Source organism: Plecotus auritus (genome assembly GCF_963455305.1).
Source record: "Plecotus auritus genome assembly, chromosome: 8".
Lineage (NCBI taxonomy): Eukaryota > Metazoa > Chordata > Mammalia > Chiroptera > Vespertilionidae > Plecotus > Plecotus auritus.
This window is the reverse complement of record NC_137782.1, coordinates 137,278,885-137,300,738: the sequence shown is the minus strand read 5'-3', so window position 1 is coordinate 137,300,738 and position 21,854 is coordinate 137,278,885. Positions and strand designations below refer to the sequence as shown.

The following is a 21,854-nucleotide window of genomic DNA, read 5'->3' as shown; positions in this document are numbered from 1 at the left end:
GCTGTGGGTTTGTCATATATGGCTTTTATGATGTTGAGGTATGATCCTTCTATTCCCACCTTGCTGAGCATTTTTATCAAGAAAGGGTATTGGATTTTGTCAAATGCTTTTTCTGCATCAATTGATATAACTATGTGATTTTTATCTCTCAATTTGTTTATATGATGTATCAAGTTTATTGATTTGCGGATATTGTAGCATCCTTGCATCCCTGGGATAAATCCTACTTGGTCATGGTGTATGATCTTTCTGATGTACTGCTGGATCCGATTTGCTAGAATTTTGTTGAGGATTTTGGCATCTATGTTCATGAGGGATATTGGCCTGTAATTCTCTTTCATTGTGTTGTCTTTATATGGTTTTGGTATTAGGGTAATGCTGGCTTCATAGAATGAGCTTGGAAGTGTTCTTTCCTCTTGAATTTTTTGGAATAGTCTGAGGAGGATAGGTTTTAGTTCTTCCTTGAATGTTTGGTAAAACTCCCCTGTGAAGCCATCTGGCCCCGGGCTTTTGTTTGCTGGAAGCTTTTTGATGACTGCTTCAATTTCTTCCATAGTTATCGTCCTATTGAGATTTTTAGATTCTTCCTAATTGCATTTTGGAAGGTTGTGTTTTTCTAGGAATATGTTCATTTCCTCCATGTTGTCTAGTTTGTTGGAATAGAGTTGTTCATGGTATTTTTTAACAATTCTTTGTATTTCTGTGGGGTCTGTTGTTATTTTACCTCTTTCATTTCTGATTTTGTTTATTTAGGTCCTCTCTTTTTGCCTCTTGGTGAGCCTGGCTTCATCCATCTTGCTTATCCTTTCAAAGAATCAGCTCTTGGTTTCATTGACCTTTTGCCTTTTTTTTTTTTTTTGGTTTCTATGTCATTTATTTCTGCTCTGATCTTTATTATCTCCTTCCTTCTGCTCACTCTGGGCTTTTCCAGTTGCTCTCTTTCTAATTCTTTAAATTGCAGAGTTAGATGATTTACTACCATTTTTTCTTTTTTTCTTTTTTCTTTTTTTTTTTTTTTTTTTGGTAGGCCTGTAGAGCTATAAACTTCCCTCTCAGGACTGCTTTCATTGTGTTCTATAGATTTTGGATTGTTGTGTTTTTATTGTCATTAGTTTCCAGGATGCTTTTAATTGCTTCTTTGTTCTCTTTGGTAACCCAATCATTGTTTAATAGCATTCTATTCAGCTTCCAAGAGTTTGAATTTTTTGGATTGTTTTTATTGTAGTTTATTTCTAATACTAGAGGCCCGGTGCACAAAATTCATGCATGGGTGCAGTCCCTAGGCCTGGATGGTGATCAAAGCGTGAGCATCTGGCATGTAAGGGCAGGTCCCAGCTGACCTCTGGGCTCTGAGCAGCACCTGGACCCCGGGCCCCCACGTGCCCCCCTCCGCCTGAGTCATGACGCCCAAGTCCCCATGCGGAGATGTGGTAAGTGCAGCCAGACACTGTGGGCTGGGGTGCAGCGTGGGCCTCTGGGCCATTTAGCAGTGCCACACGGAAGCCAGGCGGGCAAACGCTCTCTCCCAGCCGGCCTCAGCAGACCGGCTCCTGAATGAACCCACGGTGAGCCCGGTGGGCCCCTGTGGTCCCGGCAGTTGTGGCCCTGCTCACCAGGAAGTCCACTGGGGTCAGCAGCACCTCCACTGTAGCCTGCTGCCAGTGCCTTGTTGCCAACACCCGCCATGTTCCGCTTTGCCCCCTGGTGGTCAGCGCACGTCATAGCGAGCGTTCGAATTCCCGGTTGAACTCCTGGTCAAGGGGACAATATGTATGTTACGCTTTTATTATATAGGATTGTATAGGATTATGCCATTGTGGTCTGAGAAGATGCTCAATATGATTTCAATCTTCTTGAATTTGGGGAGACTTTGCTTGTGACCCAATATGTGTTCTATTTTTGAAAATGTCCCATGTGCACTTGACTGTGGGGTGAAATGTTCTGAAGATGTCAATTAAGTCCATCTGATCTAGTGAGTCATTTAGGATTGCTGTTTCTTTGCTGATTTTTCGTCTAAAGGATTTATCCAGTGATGTTAGTTGTGTATTAAAGTCCCTTACTGTTATTGTATTGTTGTCAATCTCTCCCTTGATATCTTCCAGGAGTTTTTTTTTAATGTATTTGGGTGCTCCTGCATTGGGTGCATATATGTTTATCAGGGTTATAAACATATATGCACCCAATGCAGGAGCACCCAAATACATTTAAAAAATTTTGTATCTTGTTGTATCGATCCCTTTAGTATTATGAAGTGGCCTTCCTTATCTCTTGTTATGGCCTTCACTTTGAGGTCTATTTTGTCAGATATAAGTATTGCTACCCCAGCTTTTTTTTCATTTCCATTTGCCTCGAAGATATTTTTCCATCCCTTCACTTTCAGTCTGTGTGAGTCCCTTGTTTTGAGTTGGGTCTCTTGTAGACAGCATATATATGGGTCATGTTTTTTTATCCATTCAGCCACTCGATGTCTTTTGATTGGAGCATTTAGTCCATTTATGTTTAAAGTTATTATTGATAGATATTTGTTTGTAGCCATTTTTATTTTTTGTGCCTGTGTTCCTTCTTACCTTTTTATTTCTTCTTTTTACACCAATCCCTTTAGCATTTCTTGCATTGCTAGCTTGGTAGTGATAAACTCCCTTAGCCTTTTTTTGTCTGTGAAGCTCCTTATTTCCCCTTCAATTTTGAATGATAGCCTCGCTGGATAGAGTATTCTTGGATTCAGTCCCTTGCTTTGCATCACTTTGTAAATTTCTTTCCATTCTTTTCTGGCCTGATGTGTTTCTGTTAAGAAATCATTTGATAATCTGATGGGGGATCCTTTGTAGGTAACTTTCTCTCTCTGGAAGCCTCTAAGATTCTCTCTTTGTCTTGAACATTTGCCGTCATAATTATGATGTATCTTGGTGTGGGTCTTTTTGGGTTCATCTTGTTTGGGACTCTCTGTGCTTGTGTGACTGTTTTCTACCCCACATCAGGGAAGTTTTCTGACATTATTTCTTCAAATAGGTTTTCTAACCCTTGTTCCTCTTCCTGTTGTTCTGGCACCCCTATTATTCACATGTTGCTTCGTTTCATGTTGTCCCATAGCTCCCTTCAGGTCTCCTCCTTTTAATTTTTTTTCTCCAATTGCAGTTCAGTTTGGGTGTGTTTTGCTTCCCTGTCTTCTAATTCACTAATCCACTTCTCCTAGTCTACTGTTGAAACTTTCCATGGTGTTTTTTATTGCAGCTATATCACTCTTCATTTCTTCTTGATTCTTACATAAATTGTTGATTTTTTCATCCATCTGGTTTATGAACTGTATGACCCTTCTTCTGAATTCTTTTTCTGACATATTGTATGCCTCTGTTTCACTTAGCTGCTTTTCTTTCCTTTGGGGGTTTCTTTGTCTACCCATTTTTGATCTCACGGATGGATCTAGATGTCAAGTCATGCAGGGGCTGCTCCTTAGGTGGTAGTGGCTCCTCGGGCTGTGGTTGCTCCTTGGGCGATCCCAGCAGCAGTTGCTCCTCAGTTGGCAGTGGCTCCTCTGGTGGGTGCTGTTCCCAGCAGTGGTGGCTCCTCTGGCTGGTGGGGGGAAGCTGCTCGCACAGCTGCTGCTCCCTGGACGGGGGTGGGCTGATCATAAGGCTGCTGCTCCTTGGATGGGGTCAGGCTGCTCGCGTGGCTACTGCTCCTTGGACAGTGGTGGACTGCTCACGTGGCTGCTGCTCCTTGGATGAGGGCTGGCTGCGCGTGGCTGCTGCTCCTTAGACTGGGAGGGCTGCTCGTGAGGCTGCTGCTCCTTGGACAGGGGCAGATTGCTCGCGCGGCTGCTCCTCACAATGGGGTGGGCTGCTCACGCGGCGGCTGCTGCTCCTCGGATGGGGGATGGGCTGCTTGCGTGGCTGCTGCTCCTCAGACGGGAGTGAGCTGCACATCAGCTGTTGCTCCTTGGACAGGGGCGGGCCACTCACCCGGCTGCTGTTCGTCGGACGGGTGCGGGCTGCGTGTGGCTGCTGCTCCTTGGACCAGTGTGGCTGCACAGGGCTGCCGCTCCTCAGACGTGGGCAGTCTGCTTGTGTGGCTGCTGCTCCTCAGACCACATTGGGCTGCTCAGGCGGCTGCTGCTCCTCTAATGGGAGAGGGCTGCTCACAGAGCTGCTGCTCCTAGGATGGGGGCAGGTTGCTCGCACAGCTCCTGCTCCTCAGACGGGTGTAGGATGCGGTCTGCGCGCAGCTGCTGCTCCTCAGATGGGGGTGGGCTGCTCGTGCGGCTGCTCTCCTCAGACAGGGGTGGGCTGCTTGTGTGGTTGCTGCTCCTCGGACGGGTGTAGGATGCGGTCTACGCGCAGCTGCTGCTCTTCAGATGGGGGTGGGCTGCTCGTGCGGCTGCTGCTCCTCAGACAGGGGTGGGCTGCTTGCGTGGTTGCTGCTCCTCGGACGGGGGAGCGGGCCGCTCACACAGCTGCTGCTCCTCGGACAGGGGCAGGCCACATGAGGCTGCTGCTCTTCAGATTGGGGCAGGCTGCTCGCGGGGCTGCTGTTCCTTGGAGAGGAGTGGGCTGCTCACGTGTCTTGCTCGCGTGCTCACAGTGCCCTGGGCTAAAGTGTTGGGCCGGTCAGAGGGGAATGTGCTTCGGAACTCACAGGAGCCTGCGCCCGGGGTGGCTGGAAACTTGGTGACCGTGGGACCATAGGCAAGGTAGCAGAACCCTGGCAGGGGTGGCTGTAGAATCCCAGGTGTTATCTGAGGGCACCCTGGGTGGAGGTGAGGCTGGGTTCCCAGTTACAGCAGCTCTGACTTTGCTTCTAGCTTTACTGAAACCCCAGCAACACTTCTTCTATGACTGGAATGGGACTTGGGAAAACCAGAGATGTAATTCCATGCAAATAAAAGTCACTCCTCCTCCCACGGGAGTCTCAGGACATTATTTTTTCTCAAAATAGCGTAAGGATCCCACCTCCAGCACCCATTGGTGAAGAGGACACCCCGATTTCTCCGATAACATTGGCATAGAACAATTTAGGCTCAAGGTCCATGGGGAAGGACCCAGGTTTACTCATTTCCAGACGTTTGTGAGACTCTCTCCACTAGGTTCTGTACTGTCACCAAAAGAAATACATTAAAGGGGGAGTGTAATATTGTGATGTATAAGAAATACATGTGTATTTATTTGGTCATTCAGATGACCAAAATATATTTCTCATATATCTACAATCTTTGTCCACAGTTCTTGGCTCACAATCCTCAAAACCCTGGGATTTTCCTGTGTTGAGAGTGATAAAGATGTATTTTATTATGTTATTAAGGTAACTTTTAGAAAGCATCTAAGGATGGGGTGGGATGCAATGGAGCAAACCTTGTGATTACAGGGTTGGAACTTTAAGTCCTATGCCCTGACATCCAGGGAGGGAGAGGGACTGGAGAATGGATCAATAGACAATCAATCATGCCTATGGAATGAAGCCTCCATAAAAACCCAAAAGTACCTGTAGAGGACATGAAAGCTCCAGGCCCTTTCCCTAATCTTTGCCCTATGCATCTCTTCCATCTCACCGTTCTTGAGTTATATCCTTTTATAGTAAACTGGTGATTCTCGTAAGTAAAATGTTTCTGAGTTCTGTGAGCTGCTTTAGCAAATAATGGAATCCAAGGAGGGGGTCTTGGGAATCTCTGATTTATAAACAGTTGGTCATTAGTACAGATAACAGCTGGACTTATGACTGATGTCTGAAGTGCAAGGAAGAGGTCATGAGAACTGCCAATCAGTAGCAGGTGGGTCTGAAAACAGGTAACAACTCGGGCTTGCTCAATGACATTAAGAGAAATGCAAATTAAAATCACAATGAGATCTCACCTCAAACTGTCAAAATGGCTATCAGCAATAAATCAACAAACAACAAGTGTTGGTGAGGATGTGTAAAAAGGGAACCCTGAAGCACTGTTAGTGAGAATGTAGACTGGTTTCAGCCACTATGGAAAATAGTATGGAGGTTGCTAAAAAAATTAAAAATGGCCTTATGACCCAGTGATATATATCCAGAGAAACCCAAATATTAATTAGAAAGAAGTTATACACCCCTGTGTTCACTGCAGCATTATTTGCAATAGCCCAGATATGGAAGCAACTCAAGTTCTCATCAATAGACAAGTGAATAAAAAAGCTATGGGGTGTGTGTGTGTGTGTGTGTGTGTGTGTGTGTGTGTGTGTGGTGTGTGTGTGTGTGTGTGTGTGTGGTATTACTCGGTCATAAAAAAGAAAAAATCTTAACATCTGTGACAGCATGGATGGACCTAGAGGATATCATGCTAAGTAGGCGGGGCTGCATGTGCAGTAAGGCGCACGCGGGTGGGTGGGGACTTGACGCATGCGCAGCGCAGAGGTGGGTCCTGGCAGCTCTGCACAGCACCGAGGCACGACCCTGGCTCTGGCCTACCTCTTTGGGGCAATCCATCGAGGATCCCTGGATGGGTAGGCAGGGCCTACCTCTTTGGGGAGATCGATCGCAGGGCTCCTGCACTGTAAGAGGGCACAGGCCAGGCTAGGGAATCCCGCCCACCCCAAGTGCATAAGTTTCGTGCACCGGGCCTCTAGTAATATTATAATAACTGTATATGGTGCCAGGTGGGTACTTAAAATATTGAAGGGACCACTTTATAAAGTCTAACCACTACGCTCTACACCTGAAATCAATACAACTAATCCTATCTAATAAAAGAGTAATATGCAAATTAACCATCACTCTGCTACACCACAAGCCACGCCCACCAGCCAATCAGGAGCGAGTATGCAAATTAACCCAACCAAGATGGCTGCAGACACGGAACAAGCAGGAGGCTTGGGTTTCCCCGGCAATGGAGGAAGCCAACCTTTTCGCACACCCTGGCGGGCCCAGGCCACCACTCAAGGCTACAAAGTTTCAATTATAGAAGATAAATAAATCCCAACAAAAATGGCGGCAGCTACAGAGCTGGAAAGAGCAGGAGGCTTGAGTTGCCTCCGGCGATGGAGGAAGCCAAGCTTCAGCAGCCCTGGCCTGCCTTGGTTTCCGCTTAAGGCTACAAAGTTTCAATTATAGAAAATAAATAAATCTCAACAAAAATGGCTGCGGCCATGGAGCAAGCAGGAGGCTTGGCTCCACTCAAGGCTACAAAGTTTCAATTATAGAAGATAAATAAATCCCAGATACCAGGGCCTCTGCTTGGGTTGCCAGGGGGCGTGGCCAGCCTGCAAACCACCACAGGCCCCTCTCCCAGGCCGCCCCACGCCCCAAGGAAACCCCCACCCTGATCCGGGACACCCTTCAGGGCAAACCAGCCGACCCCCACCCATGCACCAGGCCTCTATCCTATCTAATAAAAGAGTAATATGCAGATTGACCATCACTCCAACACACAAGATGGCTGCCCCTATGTGGTCAAAGATCCTGCTCCATGTGGACACAAGATGGCCACCACAAGATGGCCAGCAGGGGAGGGCTGTTGGGAGGGACCAGGCCTGCAAGGGAGGGCAGTTGTGCATGACCAGGCCTGGTGGGAGGGCAGTTAGGGGCAATCAGGCTGGCAGGGGAGCAGTTAGGCATCCATCAGGCTGGCAGGAGAGTGGTTAGGGGGTGATCAGGCTGGCAGGCAGAAGTGGTTAGGGGCAATCAGGAAGGCAGGCAGGCAGGCAAGCGGTTGGGAGCCAGCAGTCCTGGATTGTGAGAGGGATGTCCGACTGCCCGTTTAGGCCCGATCCTACCCGGATCGGGCCTAAACGGGCAGTCGGACATCCCTCGAGGGGTTCCATATTGGAGAGGGTGCAGGCTGGGCTGAGGGACACACCCGCCCCATGCATGAATTTCGTACACAGGGCTTCTAGTACTGAATATAATTTTTAAAAAGAAACTAGACCTTTTTGAAGAAATGTCTATTTTCAGGTCTGGGGCAGGAAATGTACAAAATGAGCATGGAACATTATCATACCAGATAACAGGGAAGCTACCACTAAAGTCATGAAAAAAAAGGAGCTACTTTGAAGAGGCTTCCACTGGCCAAAGATAAGACAATCTGAGCTTCTAAAAAGATAACACTTACAATTTATGAAAAACGATTAAGTCAACTATGTTTAAATCCATGAATTCATAATGGTAGTTAAAAAGATACTTAATTGTTTCCCTTCAGGGAATGATAGGGAAACAATTCATTATCTTGAAAACTAGTAAAGAAAATAAACACTTATCCTGATTATATGAATTCAACCAATGGGGAAATAAATAGGAGATTAGTGGAACTGTCTTTTCATAAAAGTATCACAATTAGTAAATGAAAAAAAATAATAAAATTAGAATATCACCATTGTGCAACCCTAATGACTTGATGGATCTAGGAATTGAGCATCCACAGATACTAACATCACATAAAAAGAGAGAGCCTGCCATTATGTGCCTTCTGATAAAAGAAAACACCATCCCATAGTCTTGCCAAAACTAACCATTAACTTGCAGAATTTTTAAGACAGAGAAAGAGCCTGGCCGGTATGGCTCAGTGGTTGAACATCAACCCAGGACCCAAGAGATCACCAGTTTGATTCTCGGTCAGGGCACATGCCAAGGTTGCTGGCTCAATTCCTAACAGGGGTGTGCAGGAGGCAGCCCATCAACGATGTTTTTCTCGCATCAATGTTTCTATTTCTCTATTCCTCTCCCTTCCTCTCTCTCTCTAAAAATCAATAAAAACGTTTTTTTTTAAAGTAGAGCAATCACTAAAAAACACACAGAGAGAAACATGTTGAACCACACAGTGAGTATGTAAGCAATAAAATGCAGAGGTAGCACACTGTAGCTTCAACAGGTAAATTTTAAGGGAAAGAAAGGATTGAAGAAAGAATTTGTAGATTACAAGAGATTTAACAGATACATTAAAGTGACACATTTAAGTAGATAATATTAAACTACATTTTGGGGGATGCATATTTAGGTCATAAAAACTATTAGGTTTTACCAGAAAGTGACTAAAAGTCATGCTAGAAGTTACTTTTGGGGACTGGGAATAAGTTGAAATCACAACAGAGTACGTCATGGTATTTCTGGGTGCCTGACAAAGTTCTATTTCTTGACCTAAGTGTGGATACAGGAGTGCTTCCTTTGTATTAGTTTATTAAAATATACATTTATTTTGTGTGGTTGTCTTTATGTGTTTTATAATAAAGAAATTTTTAAAAATCATCCCTAAAACAGAAAATCTTTGTTATTCGGTTGAAAGCTAATGCAGTACATACATTTCTTTGGAGAAGATGCTTAAGTACTTTGGCTTTTCAGTTGGATGCATTTATAATGCTTTCTGATTGCTTCTTTTATCAAATCATACTGTATTAAAAGTTAGTCACATTTTTACTTTCCCATCAGACGTTCCTCTAAATCACCGCAAAAACGATTTTTAACTTTTATGGGGGAAAAGTTATCTTTGTAAGATTATATTTCCCTAGTCCTTAAAACAGGTTTTTAGGTTTAATAGCTCTGCTTATGTGTTTTTTATTACTTTCCGATAAACAAATTCAGGTGACCTGTTTTGAGTTATCTTGAAATTAACACCATACTCAGAAAGCATTACCAAATCCACATGGCTGAAAAGTTAAAATGTCTGCTCAAATATAAAGGGAAGGGAAGAATAAATTGTGCTGTCATTTCATTTTTAACAGTGAATGTATTAAATAGTTCTAAGGTAATGGCAGATACTTTCCAAAAAGAAGTATAAAGAATATGTAAAATTCAAATAAAAATACTACCATGTTACACATGATAATCCACACATACACTATTAAAAACTATTGCAAAATTAATTTACTAATAAAATTTTTCTTTTTCTGAACACTATTTATTGTATTTTTTCAAAAGAAAGTTGTTTTCCTAGACTACATACATAACTCTGCTTTGTAGTTCTAATTAAGATATGTACTGTTGTTTCAAGCTCTGTAGTGTGAAATTAGACAAGCAGTTTTCTAACATCCATAAAATAAATAAATAAATGTTCCTGCTCTGACAAACAGATAATTCAGTCACAGAAGGCTTAGTTCTGTTTCCTTTGTTTTCTTTTTTTTTAGCTGCTTGGTAAGCCAATTTTCTACTTAGAATCTACTGCTAAAACTCTCATTTGGTTCAGTATGTGGGCTTTATCCTTTCCATGGTCTGTTATGCCAAAAAGATGGCTTTAATTTTTTTTTTTTTTTTTTACTGTGCTGCAAAGCAGCGGTTCTCAGTTTGGATGCACATGTGAATCACCTAGGGAACCTGTAAAAGAATACTGATGCCTCCTCCCCTTTGGAGATTCTGATGTAACTGGTCTGGGTGGGCCCCTTTATAAAAGCTCTGCAGGTGACGGTAATGTGTTGCCAAGGCAAGGAATAGCTACTCCAGGATCCTGCCAGTGTCCCCCCTCCCCTTCCCCCGCAAAAAAGCAGCTTATTATCTTTTCTGATTGAACCTGGGTGGGAAATGCCTTTTAAAAATTCTATAGTTTAATAGATGCAAAGATTAAATTTCTTCTCTATGAGGTTGCTTGCTACTTGTTTTGTTTGAATTTTAGGGTTTAAGAATATATTATACTTTATTCTAATATTAGTTCAAGAAGTTTATTGGTCACTAGTGAAAAAAATTTAAAGACATATACCTGAACATTACTTTTACATTATTGTGGTATTAGTTCACGATATGCTAAAAAAATGTGTTACAAATCATAAAGATTATGTCTTTACACTCAAAAAAAAAAAAAAAAAAAAAAAGAAAGAAAGAAACAATTATTTTCCTAAACATTTCTTTCAAAAGACATTCACCTTTTGCATATAGAAGTTCACAGGAGGTTCTGGAAAAGAAATTTTTCCAGTTTTATTTTGAGAGAATGACTGAAAGGGCCAAATCTGACACAATAGTAACTTGCCAAAAAGATGAATTACATATCTGAACATATTAGGGCTGAAAAGGGGACATTAACTATGCAATCAGTGGTGAATAATAATCAGTATTTATTAAAATCTATTCAAATACTTACAAAAAATGGATAAGTTTCCAGAAATACAAATTATGGAAGACAACACAAGGAAAATATGGAATTCCTGAAAAACAAACAACGCTTGAAAAGTAGAATCAGTATGAAAAATCTACTTTCCTTGAAAGACACTACACCTAGGCAGCTTCATGGGTGTGTTTTACCAAACATTCAAGTATGAGGATAATGCCTTTGACTGTTTCAGAGCGAAGAAAAAAAGCTAGCCATATCACTCCATAGGGCTAATACAACCTTGATATGAAACTTAGAAATAGTAAAAGAAAGTAAAACTGTGTATCGATCTCATATTTGAGCAAATTGTGAAGCCCCTTTAATATTCCCTCCTTACTATCACCATAGAATCAATCATGCCCCACTGGCTGCTACTATAGCTTACACATACTCTATCCACAGCACCGTATAATACTTTAGTGCATTTACATGTTTTCATATTTGCCTCTCAATGCTAGACACTAAGATCCTTGCAGGTAGGGATCGTTTTGCATTCATATCTCATGGCATGAAATACAGTGCTTACTCTATGGTCATGCTCAGTAGTTTCTGAATGAGGTAGAAAGAGAAAGGGAAGGGCCTTTCAGGTAGAAACAGCAGTAATGTGTATGGGCAGGAGGGGGGAAATAATGAGGCAGTGAGTAAACCATTTGGCTAGAACACAGGTTTGTTTAAGGTATAACACTGAAAAGGCAAGTCAGGACCAGTCAGGGTGGGCTTTTCAGTGCTAAGGCTGTTTAGTTTCAGTATCTACTGAAGGTTTCGCAGCAGTCAGTGGCTAAATCAATGAGTGCTGCAGCATCCAGATGAGTACTTTTTAGAGCTGCCAGGGAACTGAAGGTGACCTATCTGGTTTAAATCCATCGCTTTAAAAATTAGAAAATGAAAAGTCAGAGAAAATGGGTGATCTACCTAAGGCCAAAGAACACTGAATTAGCTAACAGCAAGCAGAAGCTCAGAGGGACTTAACTTGATAAAGGCCACACTATTAGTATTTTGTCCAACCAACAAACAAATCCAAGTCTGTCCAACTCCAAAGTCCATGATCTAGATGACATCAACAGATGAGGTTATGTAAACCATATGTACACCCTTTTAGAATGATCCTAGTTTCATGTAATCCACTCATCCTATATAATAAAGAGGTGATATGAAAATTGACCATCACTCCAACACACAAGATGGCCGCCCCCATGTGGTCAAAGAAGGCCACCCCCATGTGGACACAAGATGGTCGCCACAAGATGGCCGGCAGGGGAGGGCAGTTGTGGGCAATCAGGCCAGCAGGGGAGGGCAGTTGGGGGGGACCAGGCCAGCAGGGGAGAGCAGTTAGGGGCAACCAGGCCAGCAGGGGAGGGCAGTTAGGGGCAACCAGGCCAGCAGGGGAGGGCAGTTAAGGGCAATCGAGCCAGCAGGGGAGGGCAGTTAGGGGCAATCGGGCCAGCAGGGGAGGACAGTTAAAGGCAATAGGGCTGAGGGGAGCAGTTAGGCGTCGATCAGGCTGGCAGGGGAGTGGTTAGGGGGTGATCAGGCTGGCAGGCAGAAGCAGTTAGGGGCAATCAGGCAGGCAGGCAGGCAGGCAAGCGGTTGGGAGCCAGCAGTCCTGGATTGTGAGAGGGATCCCCGATTGGAGAGGGTGCAGGCTGGGCTAAGGGACACACACACACACACACACACACACACACACACCCTGTGCATGAATTTCGTGCACTGGGCCTCTAGTTCTATATAATAAAAGCCTAAGATGCTAAGTGTCCGGTCAGCCGTTCAACCAATCAAAGCATAGTATGTTAATGATATGCTAAGGCCACTCAACCTCTCGCTATGATGTGCACTGACCACCAGGGGGAAGATGCTCCGACCAGTAGGTAAGGTTGCTGCTGGGGTCTGGCTGATCAGGACTGAGACAGGCCGGACATACCCTGGAGCCCTCCTGTGGTCTCTCCCCAGCTGGCCAACCTCCCGTGTCCCTCCCAAGCCCCGATCATGCACCGGTGGGGTCCCTCGGCCTGCCTGCACCCCCTCACAATCCAGGACCCCTCAGGGGATGTCGGAGAGCTGGTTTTGGCCTGATCCCACAGTCCAGGCCAAGGGACCCCAATGGTGCATGAATTCGTGCACTGGGTCTCTAGTTTGAAATAAAGGTAATTTGTGTAATGTATAACTAAAGGCTGATTTAATTATTTTTACCTTTATTATCAAACAGAAGATTAATAGAATTATAATTAGCTTTATTACATTGTCATTTTAATGAAGTGTTTTACTCGATTAGCATCGAAACCCAAGATGAATAAAATGGCGGCATGAACAGGGCAGTAAATAGTAAAGCATTTCCTTAGCCTCAAAAAATCCACACCTAAAACATTACAAATGGTGTTAGTTATTGCAATGGAATTGGAAAAGTTCCCAGAAAAGGGTTAATTATTAATTAACTAACTAATTAATTAATTAATCAAAAGGAACTTTTAAGTCTTAAAAGACAGTAAAAGTTTATAAAACCAGAAGAGGTAGGTAGTGATAGAGAAAATTTGGACTTGTTCATTATATCTCAGAATACTAATTCTGAGAAATACTTCTTAAAGCCTAAAAGGTAACAGACTTACAGAAAATACAGAAACACACTATTTTACCCAGGCAAAAGCTTTTTAAAAAAATGGGTGAAGCTTTTTTTTTTTAAGTTATAAAAAACGTGAAACAGTATTTCATACACAAAGTACTGGTCCAAGCTGGAAATACCCAGAGGTTCACAATAGTTAATGACAATAGAACCAATGTCAAGAATAGGGCAGGACATTGTCCTCGCCTCTTAGACTAACCCTTTGGTGCTCTTGTCTGAGGCAAGATGCTGAACTGAGGCCACCGCCTATAGCCCTCCTTATAAATTCTGCCCCAGCCTTGGTTTGGCACCACAGGGTTGTGCACAAAATAGGCATCTGACTGTTCATTGACTGACTGAAGTTCAAAGATGACTGATAACATAGCTTTGACTGACAAAATCATGAGCAAACAGGATTGAGAGTACTAATAATGATAACAAGAACCATAATAGCAATCAGTGATAAAGAGTTTATATGTAGGTATTGCTCTAAACTTGTAAGAGTTTATAAGTAGGTATTATCTTCCTTAACTATATTTTTAAATTAACAAAACCACAGCATATTGACCTCAGTAACTTGCTCAAGGACAGAGAGCTAGGTAGTGGCAGAGCTAGGAATTGAACCCAGAAGCCTTGCTCTAATCATTGTGCTATTCTAATCATTGTGTCAGCCCTGAAATTGTCTATGTAACTTCTAGATAGAATATTTTTAAGAATACCATTTCATATTCCTTTTGATTATTTGGAAAAATTATAGGTTTAAAAAGCATTTGCATTTACTTCACAGGAAAAATTAATAATCCTATTTTATTTGCTCTTCAATAAGATGTATATATTTATTTAAATTACCTCCAGTCTTCCTTGAGCATAACCCAGGAGCAGCAGATTGGACCTGTCCTTCTCAGAAGAGATAGGGGCCCATGGCCAAGCATCATCACTGACCAGTGGCCACCAGCAAACAACTATATCCTGGGCACTATTGATGGCTAGCCGACGCTCCGTTGTCCTGTTTATTGGGCCAGGCATGTCATAATAGGAAATCTAATGGTTTACAAAAAAGCAAACAAGAATCATTTTTTAATGCAAAATCCCCAAAGTATTATAAAAATTAAAGCATCTGTAAATTTAGATAAATGCAAGTAAATATGCATGTTAAACATGTGCTTAAGGAGGTGTCAGAATTTACCAAATTCTTTTGACACATTTAAAAAAGACATATGTTCAAAATTCTTTCCATTTTTAGCAGAGGAAAGAGAAAGGAAAAATGTGAGTTAGGGAGAATTGGCTGTAGCAATCCCAATCAATACCAAAATGTACAGTCATGGTTGCTTGACAGCATCGACCTACACAGAGGATTTGAGACCAGCTATATTAAATGACAAGTTCAGTACTGCTGACCAAGAGCGTCCGAATACTGTTTGAGACATAACATGTTAACAATGACTGACAACAATAAAAGGAAAAACAACTTGAGGCAAATATCACTTAAAGGAATATATGAGACATATACACATACATTCTGCATAAAAGGATAAGCTACAGCATCATGTGCAAAAGTTTATGCAGCTTCTGAGAATTATGCTTCTCTTTCTTAGGAAAAAATTGTAGAATTTATTATTCAAACTATGTTATTTTGGAACATGGTTATTTGAAAACATAAGCACGGCACCATCTGGGTGACACATGCCAAGGAAATATAGATTGCACTGTATTTCTGCTTAAGGAATTAATGGAAGGTTGATAGCTTGGAAGAAAAAAAAAACTATCTTGCCATTGCTGGTCAGCAATAATCGAACCACTTTCTGGGGATTAAGCGCATGGCTAAGCCTACTGGACCAGACACTAGCAAAGGGCAGGGGGTCTTCTTATCAGAGAAATGCTTCTGGAGCCAGTCTCACTACATGACAGATTGCTTTCATATTCCTGTCTGCAAGGCAACAAAGGATGGCAGTAATGCGATAATGCCAGAGTGCAATGGGTGTTAAGAACCCGTTGCATTTATGTATTGTATTTAGTAAATAATCAGGCTCATCCAAATTGTGATCTCACCACTCAACCAAGGCCATTAAAATCAAGGTTAATGCTTTAATAATCCTCTGCTATTTTTTTTTAATATGGTCAAAAGGAACCCTTTTCTATTTGCATGGCCATAATATTATTGACCTCTTCATCCTCTGAATGCACATCAAAAGGAACTGAAATCAAAGTAATTACCAGTGTTGTTCTCTCATGGTAAACATTTAACTCCTTGCACTGTCCCTTCACTGTTAAATAAACTGAATTGGATTTTTAATGCAGACAGGAAAATTTGTTAAAGGCCAATAGTTTCAGGATATTTACCCTGCAATTTTCTCTGCCAAAATTATTTCACTCTGAAAGAATTAAATTATGGTACAGCTGTAAAGAAAAGCAGAATTATAATACTCTACACTATTTCCTTGTTTTCAAATCCAAATGGGCAGTGACAGACAACAGGGATGTACTTTATGCTTTGAAGTGTAATTCCTATGTTTAAGCTCTCAATATCATTAGTTATCTTCTTGTTTTAGAGAAATACCACAATGGAATTACATGTTATTTGTATGTATTACTTGCCATGTAAACATATTACTTAAAAATGTCTACATGAGGAAATAGAGTTAAAACAAGAGACTGACACTTTCAGTCCTCATGTAATGCAAATCATGAATGTTATCTGAAATTTCATGTTTCCTATAAGTTTGAATGGCATCATATTCTATCACGATGGTATACAAGGCAAGTGAAATAAAGAAGTTTCTTAAAATAGTCTTCCAAATGACAAAAGGCAGTTTTTACTAAGTATTAAATACCGAAATTGAAATATTGAACCAGAATATGAAATCCATGGGTTTTCCAAAGGGATTACTTCTCTAATTATAGAAATGACAAGGAGTACTCATATCCTAATTTTCCAAATCCAAAGGCAGGAAGAATAAACAAATAATTCCTTTACTTAAGGTATAAAGGCCCACATACCAGGTCCATTTTCTATATCTTTTTATAAGAAAAGATTACATCATGACAGTTTCTCTCTGCTCTCACTAATGGATAACCACTGTTCTTTGGCTGAGAAGACTTCATTAAGCTATCCATTAAACCTAAGATGGAGAAACTAGTCATATAGAAGTTTATATGGCAGCATTAGAAACACTTAAAAGAGTTTGAGTTAATGCACATTGGTGCATTCTGAAGAATAGTACTGATAAATAAATACCATTTCAAGTAAAGCTACAGTTAGCCAGTCTGGAAAATAATATCCCATTAAAAGTGTTAATAGCAATTTTTTGACTACCCAAAATATAATATATGAGTACCACTGATTTCCAGCTAAGGAAATAGCAATATTATACAAAGTGTTACAGAAGCTCCACAAAACTGTTAAACAAAACCAAATTGTAGTTCAGTACAACAATGAAAACTTATTTATATTTTATCCTGAATTAAAAATATTTTTATAAAAATACATGTTTCTACTAAATAAAATTAGATTCTCCCTCACACCACTACCACTTCAATCACATTATGAAATAATCTCAAATGGGCAAAAGGTTAGCTTAAATACCACTTTTTTAAAAACACAGTTTCAAGCCACAAAGCTGACTTCTAAAAATCTTTGCCTTTGCTATATACTCTATGGCATAAGTGTGCATCTTCTTTAAAGAAGCTGTATATCAGCTCTGTTCCCAGTGAACAGTGAACTGTCTCAAATCCACGTCACAGAGGCTGGATCAATCTTGCAAACATAAGTCATTGCTAAAAAGAGGCCTTGAACTGAAACAGCCTGGAAAATGTATTAGATACTCATCCTAGCGGAGTGTATGCCTTCTAAACAGTTTAAAATGTAATATGGAAAATTTTAAATTAAAACACACCATTTAAAATAAAAATCCTGCCTTAACAGATGTAAAGTCCTTGATTCAAAGAAATAAATTACCTGGAGTTAGTGAAGGGAGAGACTAACACATGAAAATTTCATTTTGCATTTTCTCCAGTTAGAGTGGGAGGGGGGAATCTTCCCACTCCTTGTTTATTACACTTTCCTATTAACCTTTGGAAGTGCCTTCTTTCTTCTTTCTTTTCTTGTAAAATAGAAGCCTGGCCAGCTAGCCTAGCTTAGAAAAATAACATGGGGTCTTAGGGGGAAATACGAATGGTATATATACTACCCACTACCGACAAAACCATTTTCAAATGTGTAACTTGCCTGTTATCTGTCACTGACTTCCATAAGCACTATATAAATTGCTCTAAACATTCAATTGTTAGACCTTGAGAGGTTTCCATTGAGAGGAAAAGAGAAAACTTAGGTGTGGCCACTGTTTCTAATGAATCAAGCTTAATCCTATAATAACTCTGAAATCTAGAAATGTGCAAGAATAATAAGCATAGCATCAACTCATGTGAAACTCACACCTTAATAATTAACAATATGACTATTTAAATTGAAATCTCTACCTTATAATCCAAAGCTGAGAGTTTTTCCAATCTTTTGTTTACATCGGGAGAACCCATCTTCTTGGTAAACTGAATAAAACATAGCTTGTTTTGTGCCAAAAATGAGAAGATGATAAAGCTGTCTGTGAGAAGAGCTTTAAAAAAAAAAAGGAAGATTTAATAATACCATCAAATAATAAGCTAGAATAAAATAGCAATGAATTTATTTTTTTCCAATGAAATATTTACAAGAGGCTATTTTCAGAAAATAAATGTTAACTGAAATAACTAAAGTCTCCTAAATACCATTATGAAAATTTACAAGGATATTAAAGATACTGGGAATAAATGATAATCATCAGTTTAATCATGCATGGATTTGATACTTTTCCTTCTTTTCTGAGACCGTTTCAATATACTCTGATGTTTGGGAACAACCACCAAATAAGATGTAGTTGGAAGTCGGGCTAGAAAGACCGTTTCACACCTGACTGTAAAGATTAAAACATGTATTTTTATTTAACCTTAGCCTTTAATCCTGTGTTTATACGATACAAACCATCTGAGAATAAATTGGATTAACAAATATAGATCAGTACTCCCCACCAATCTTACTTTTTTATTTTTAAATTTTTCATCAATGAACCTTCTTTTTGAGAGTATACAAGCTGAATGAAATAAAGCATATTATTTCCAATATGGGCATTAAATAAATATTTTGAAAGGAATATTAGCAAAAAATACTTCTACAGCTTTATTTCTAAAGCATACAAGTAGGTAGATAATTTTTATGGGTTACAGAAAGGGCCATTAATGTTACATAAAATTGATAACAATAACTGAGAAATGTTTTATGTTATTCCTAGCATAAAGAAATTATTGAATGTTTTATATATTTTTCTTTACTTCTACACCCCTCATTGTGCAAACAGTTACCAACAGCAGTTCTACACAATTACAGGAGAATCTGGAGAACTGCCAAGAAATCACATTGTTATCATAGTCTCATGAGAGTGTATAAATAAAAGAAACAAGTGAAAGAAGATATCTCAGAGACACGAATAATGTTGAAAGTCTCCTTTTAATTCTTATAGAGGTGCAGCAGTGTGATAAAATCATCACAGTCACTACTTTATTTGCAGTGTCAACAAAGGGGTAAAAATAAAACCTCTTCCATAGGGAAGCTTCCTTAGCACTCCTGTCCTAAAAGGAAGAGAACATGGCACACGTACAAGCCTACCCTCAACGTATTCTCATCAGCAATGTTGCTAATCATAGGCATCCTGCAGGCTGCTTTGCTTTAGGATGATGAAATTGGGTCTGACTTGTTCAGAGGTAGCCATTGAGAGCACAGAGCAGAAGGGCGGTCTGTATTCTCACCTCTCTCTTTCCCATTAGACCACACTTCCCTTTGATTATTCAATTTAAGACACTAACAATTTTCAGACTCTAATGAAAATGAAATCTGTTTCTTAGACCTTTTACTGTGAATAAAAGAAGATAATCTTAAAACTTCAGGAGTCAGCATAGAATAGTGCAAAGAAAATGGGTTCTGCAGCTAGAACCCGGGTTCAACTTTCAGCTCGGTCACTTAGAGCTGTTCCTTAGTATCGCATTTGTGAGCATGTTCCTTAGTATCTCAGCTTCTACTTCCTTATCTATAAAATGAAAGTAGCTATTCCTTATAAAAGGTTGCTTTTTGAATTAAATAAAATGGGTAGGTTGGCAAAGCATAAAGCCTCTTTGGGTTCAGTAAATGTTAGTATCCTACCTTTTAAATATCTGGCTTAAAATCTTTTTCTTATGTGCAATAGTATGTAGTATCACTTAATAGAATCCAGATTTATCTAGTATATTTTACATTGATGTTTGATATTTAGAAATAGTGCCCAATCACTATGTTGTACACCTGAAACTAATTCAATATCATATGTCAATTCTAATTTTAAAAAGAAAGAAATATTGCCCAGACGTTCTCAAAAGTTAATATTCATAGACTTCGGTAACAAAGAATCTTCCTAAAGAGGCAAAGCAAACATTACTAGTATTATTTTTTAACTCGGGGCTGTGTTGACACATTTGGGTTTTTTATTCAAAATTCATTGTTGGAAATGAAAAATATTTGAAATGTCAACAATAGGGAACTAATTTTGAAAGTACACACCAGAAAAAAAAACAATTTTGAAAATACATTCACATTTATTAAGAGTGAAAAATATTCAGAATATGAGCCTAACACTTGACAAAAACTTTGATATTAAATATTAGTCAAAACTTGTACTGGTCTCACAGGTTGTAACTATGCTATTACATGCAATTACTTGTGTTTGCAGGTCCCCAGTGGTAATAATTAGTCTACCTGTTGACACACTATTTCTCCTGCCCCACTGTTAATGTAAGCAATTGATTTGCACATGGGGGTAATTACCATCACTGATGGTGTCTGGGATGAGCTTCCCCACCAGGCTTCTGTCAATCACCACTTTCTCCAGCTGCGGCCCAGAAAGGCTTAGGGACACCAGTACACCTGAACCAAAAAGGAGCTAAAGCCAGGTAAGAGGAGGGCGGGGAGAGAGATATACTGAGGATTAGAATCTTTTAAAAATCTCTCTCCAAATGTATAACTTATACAGATATTTACGCATGCATCTACACCATGACATTTTCAAAAACAATCACTGACAGATACAGGTGGTTAAATGATGCAACACAATTGGTGCGTTGATTAAAGCTATATGCAAAAATGCGTGTAGTCCATGTTTATTAGAAGTCTAATCTTCTAAATACTTAGAAGGTACCCATGCAGAAGTAACTGCTTTGCATTGCATTCAGAAATGTAACATGTTCTATTAAAATATTTTGAAAGATTACTATTTATATCAAAAATTAAAAGATTTTTTTGAGGTTTGAATAGTCATTGCTATGCAAGATAGAAAATATGCCACCATGACAATATAAACAGTGAATATTAACGATTTATTTGCAATTTAAACCCCAATTTTACAAATAAAGATCTTATCTATCTAATATTAAAATACATTAAATCAAGGCAATTAAAGTAAAATGTTAAATTTTAAAAATCATAAACAAATAACACCTGCCAGAAACAATTTCTCAAGAGATAAAGAAATGTAATAAGGTACCAGGCTTTATCAATGTCAGTGCTCACCCAACCACCCAATAAAAGATGATTTAATATCACCATTATGATTTTATGCTGCTCTTTTCCATTTGTGGCAGCATTATTCATTCATCTCCAAATGTTTAAAACTTCTGAAGGACTATGCATATGGGTATGCTTGTTATCTATGAGATTATGAAATATCAACATTGGAAGAAATTGTTTCACCTTCAAGGCAACAGACTCAAAACAGATGAATCATGAAATAGCATATGGCATAAGAGGAAAAAAACCAATTGTCAGTAAACTTATCATGAACATGCCAGCCAAACCCAAAGACTACTATAATTTTTAAACAAAACAGGAATTCCCCACCTACCTAGGCATCATATCCTAGCTAGAGAGGATGATTCTGTGTCAAGACATATTGGGGCATGTGTATAAGAAGAGCAGCATGAGGGACTAGGGTCATATAAAAAAGACCACTTGCCTAAGAGATTTCAGGCACACGAAACAGAAAAGGAACTGAAGGGTCCCTTTGTATTTAACTGTTAGAATCCTTGTCCTACTCACCAGAAAGCTTTCTTTTCAGTCTTTTGCTAACAACATGATTTAATAGACTGTCCATTTCATATTAACATCCCTAATGGGGGAGAAATGGG

General features: G+C 40.0%; 1 protein-coding gene across 5 annotated transcripts in view; it reads right to left on the bottom strand.

The window, feature by feature from the left end:
• WDPCP (WD repeat containing planar cell polarity effector) overlaps nucleotides 1-21,854 on the bottom strand; it is a 281,383-nt gene that overhangs the window by 171,451 nt on the left and 88,078 nt on the right. For all 5 annotated transcript variants that reach the window (XM_080686004.1, XM_080686006.1, XM_080686007.1 and 2 more), the window contains exons 7-9: nucleotides 20,500-20,614; nucleotides 18,093-18,226; nucleotides 14,466-14,657 (exon numbers count right to left, since the gene is read on the bottom strand). In XM_080686004.1, the coding sequence (XP_080542130.1) occupies nucleotides 14,466-14,657; nucleotides 18,093-18,226; nucleotides 20,500-20,614 (441 nt within the window). The remainder of the gene's footprint in view (nucleotides 1-14,465; nucleotides 14,658-18,092; nucleotides 18,227-20,499; nucleotides 20,615-21,854) is intronic.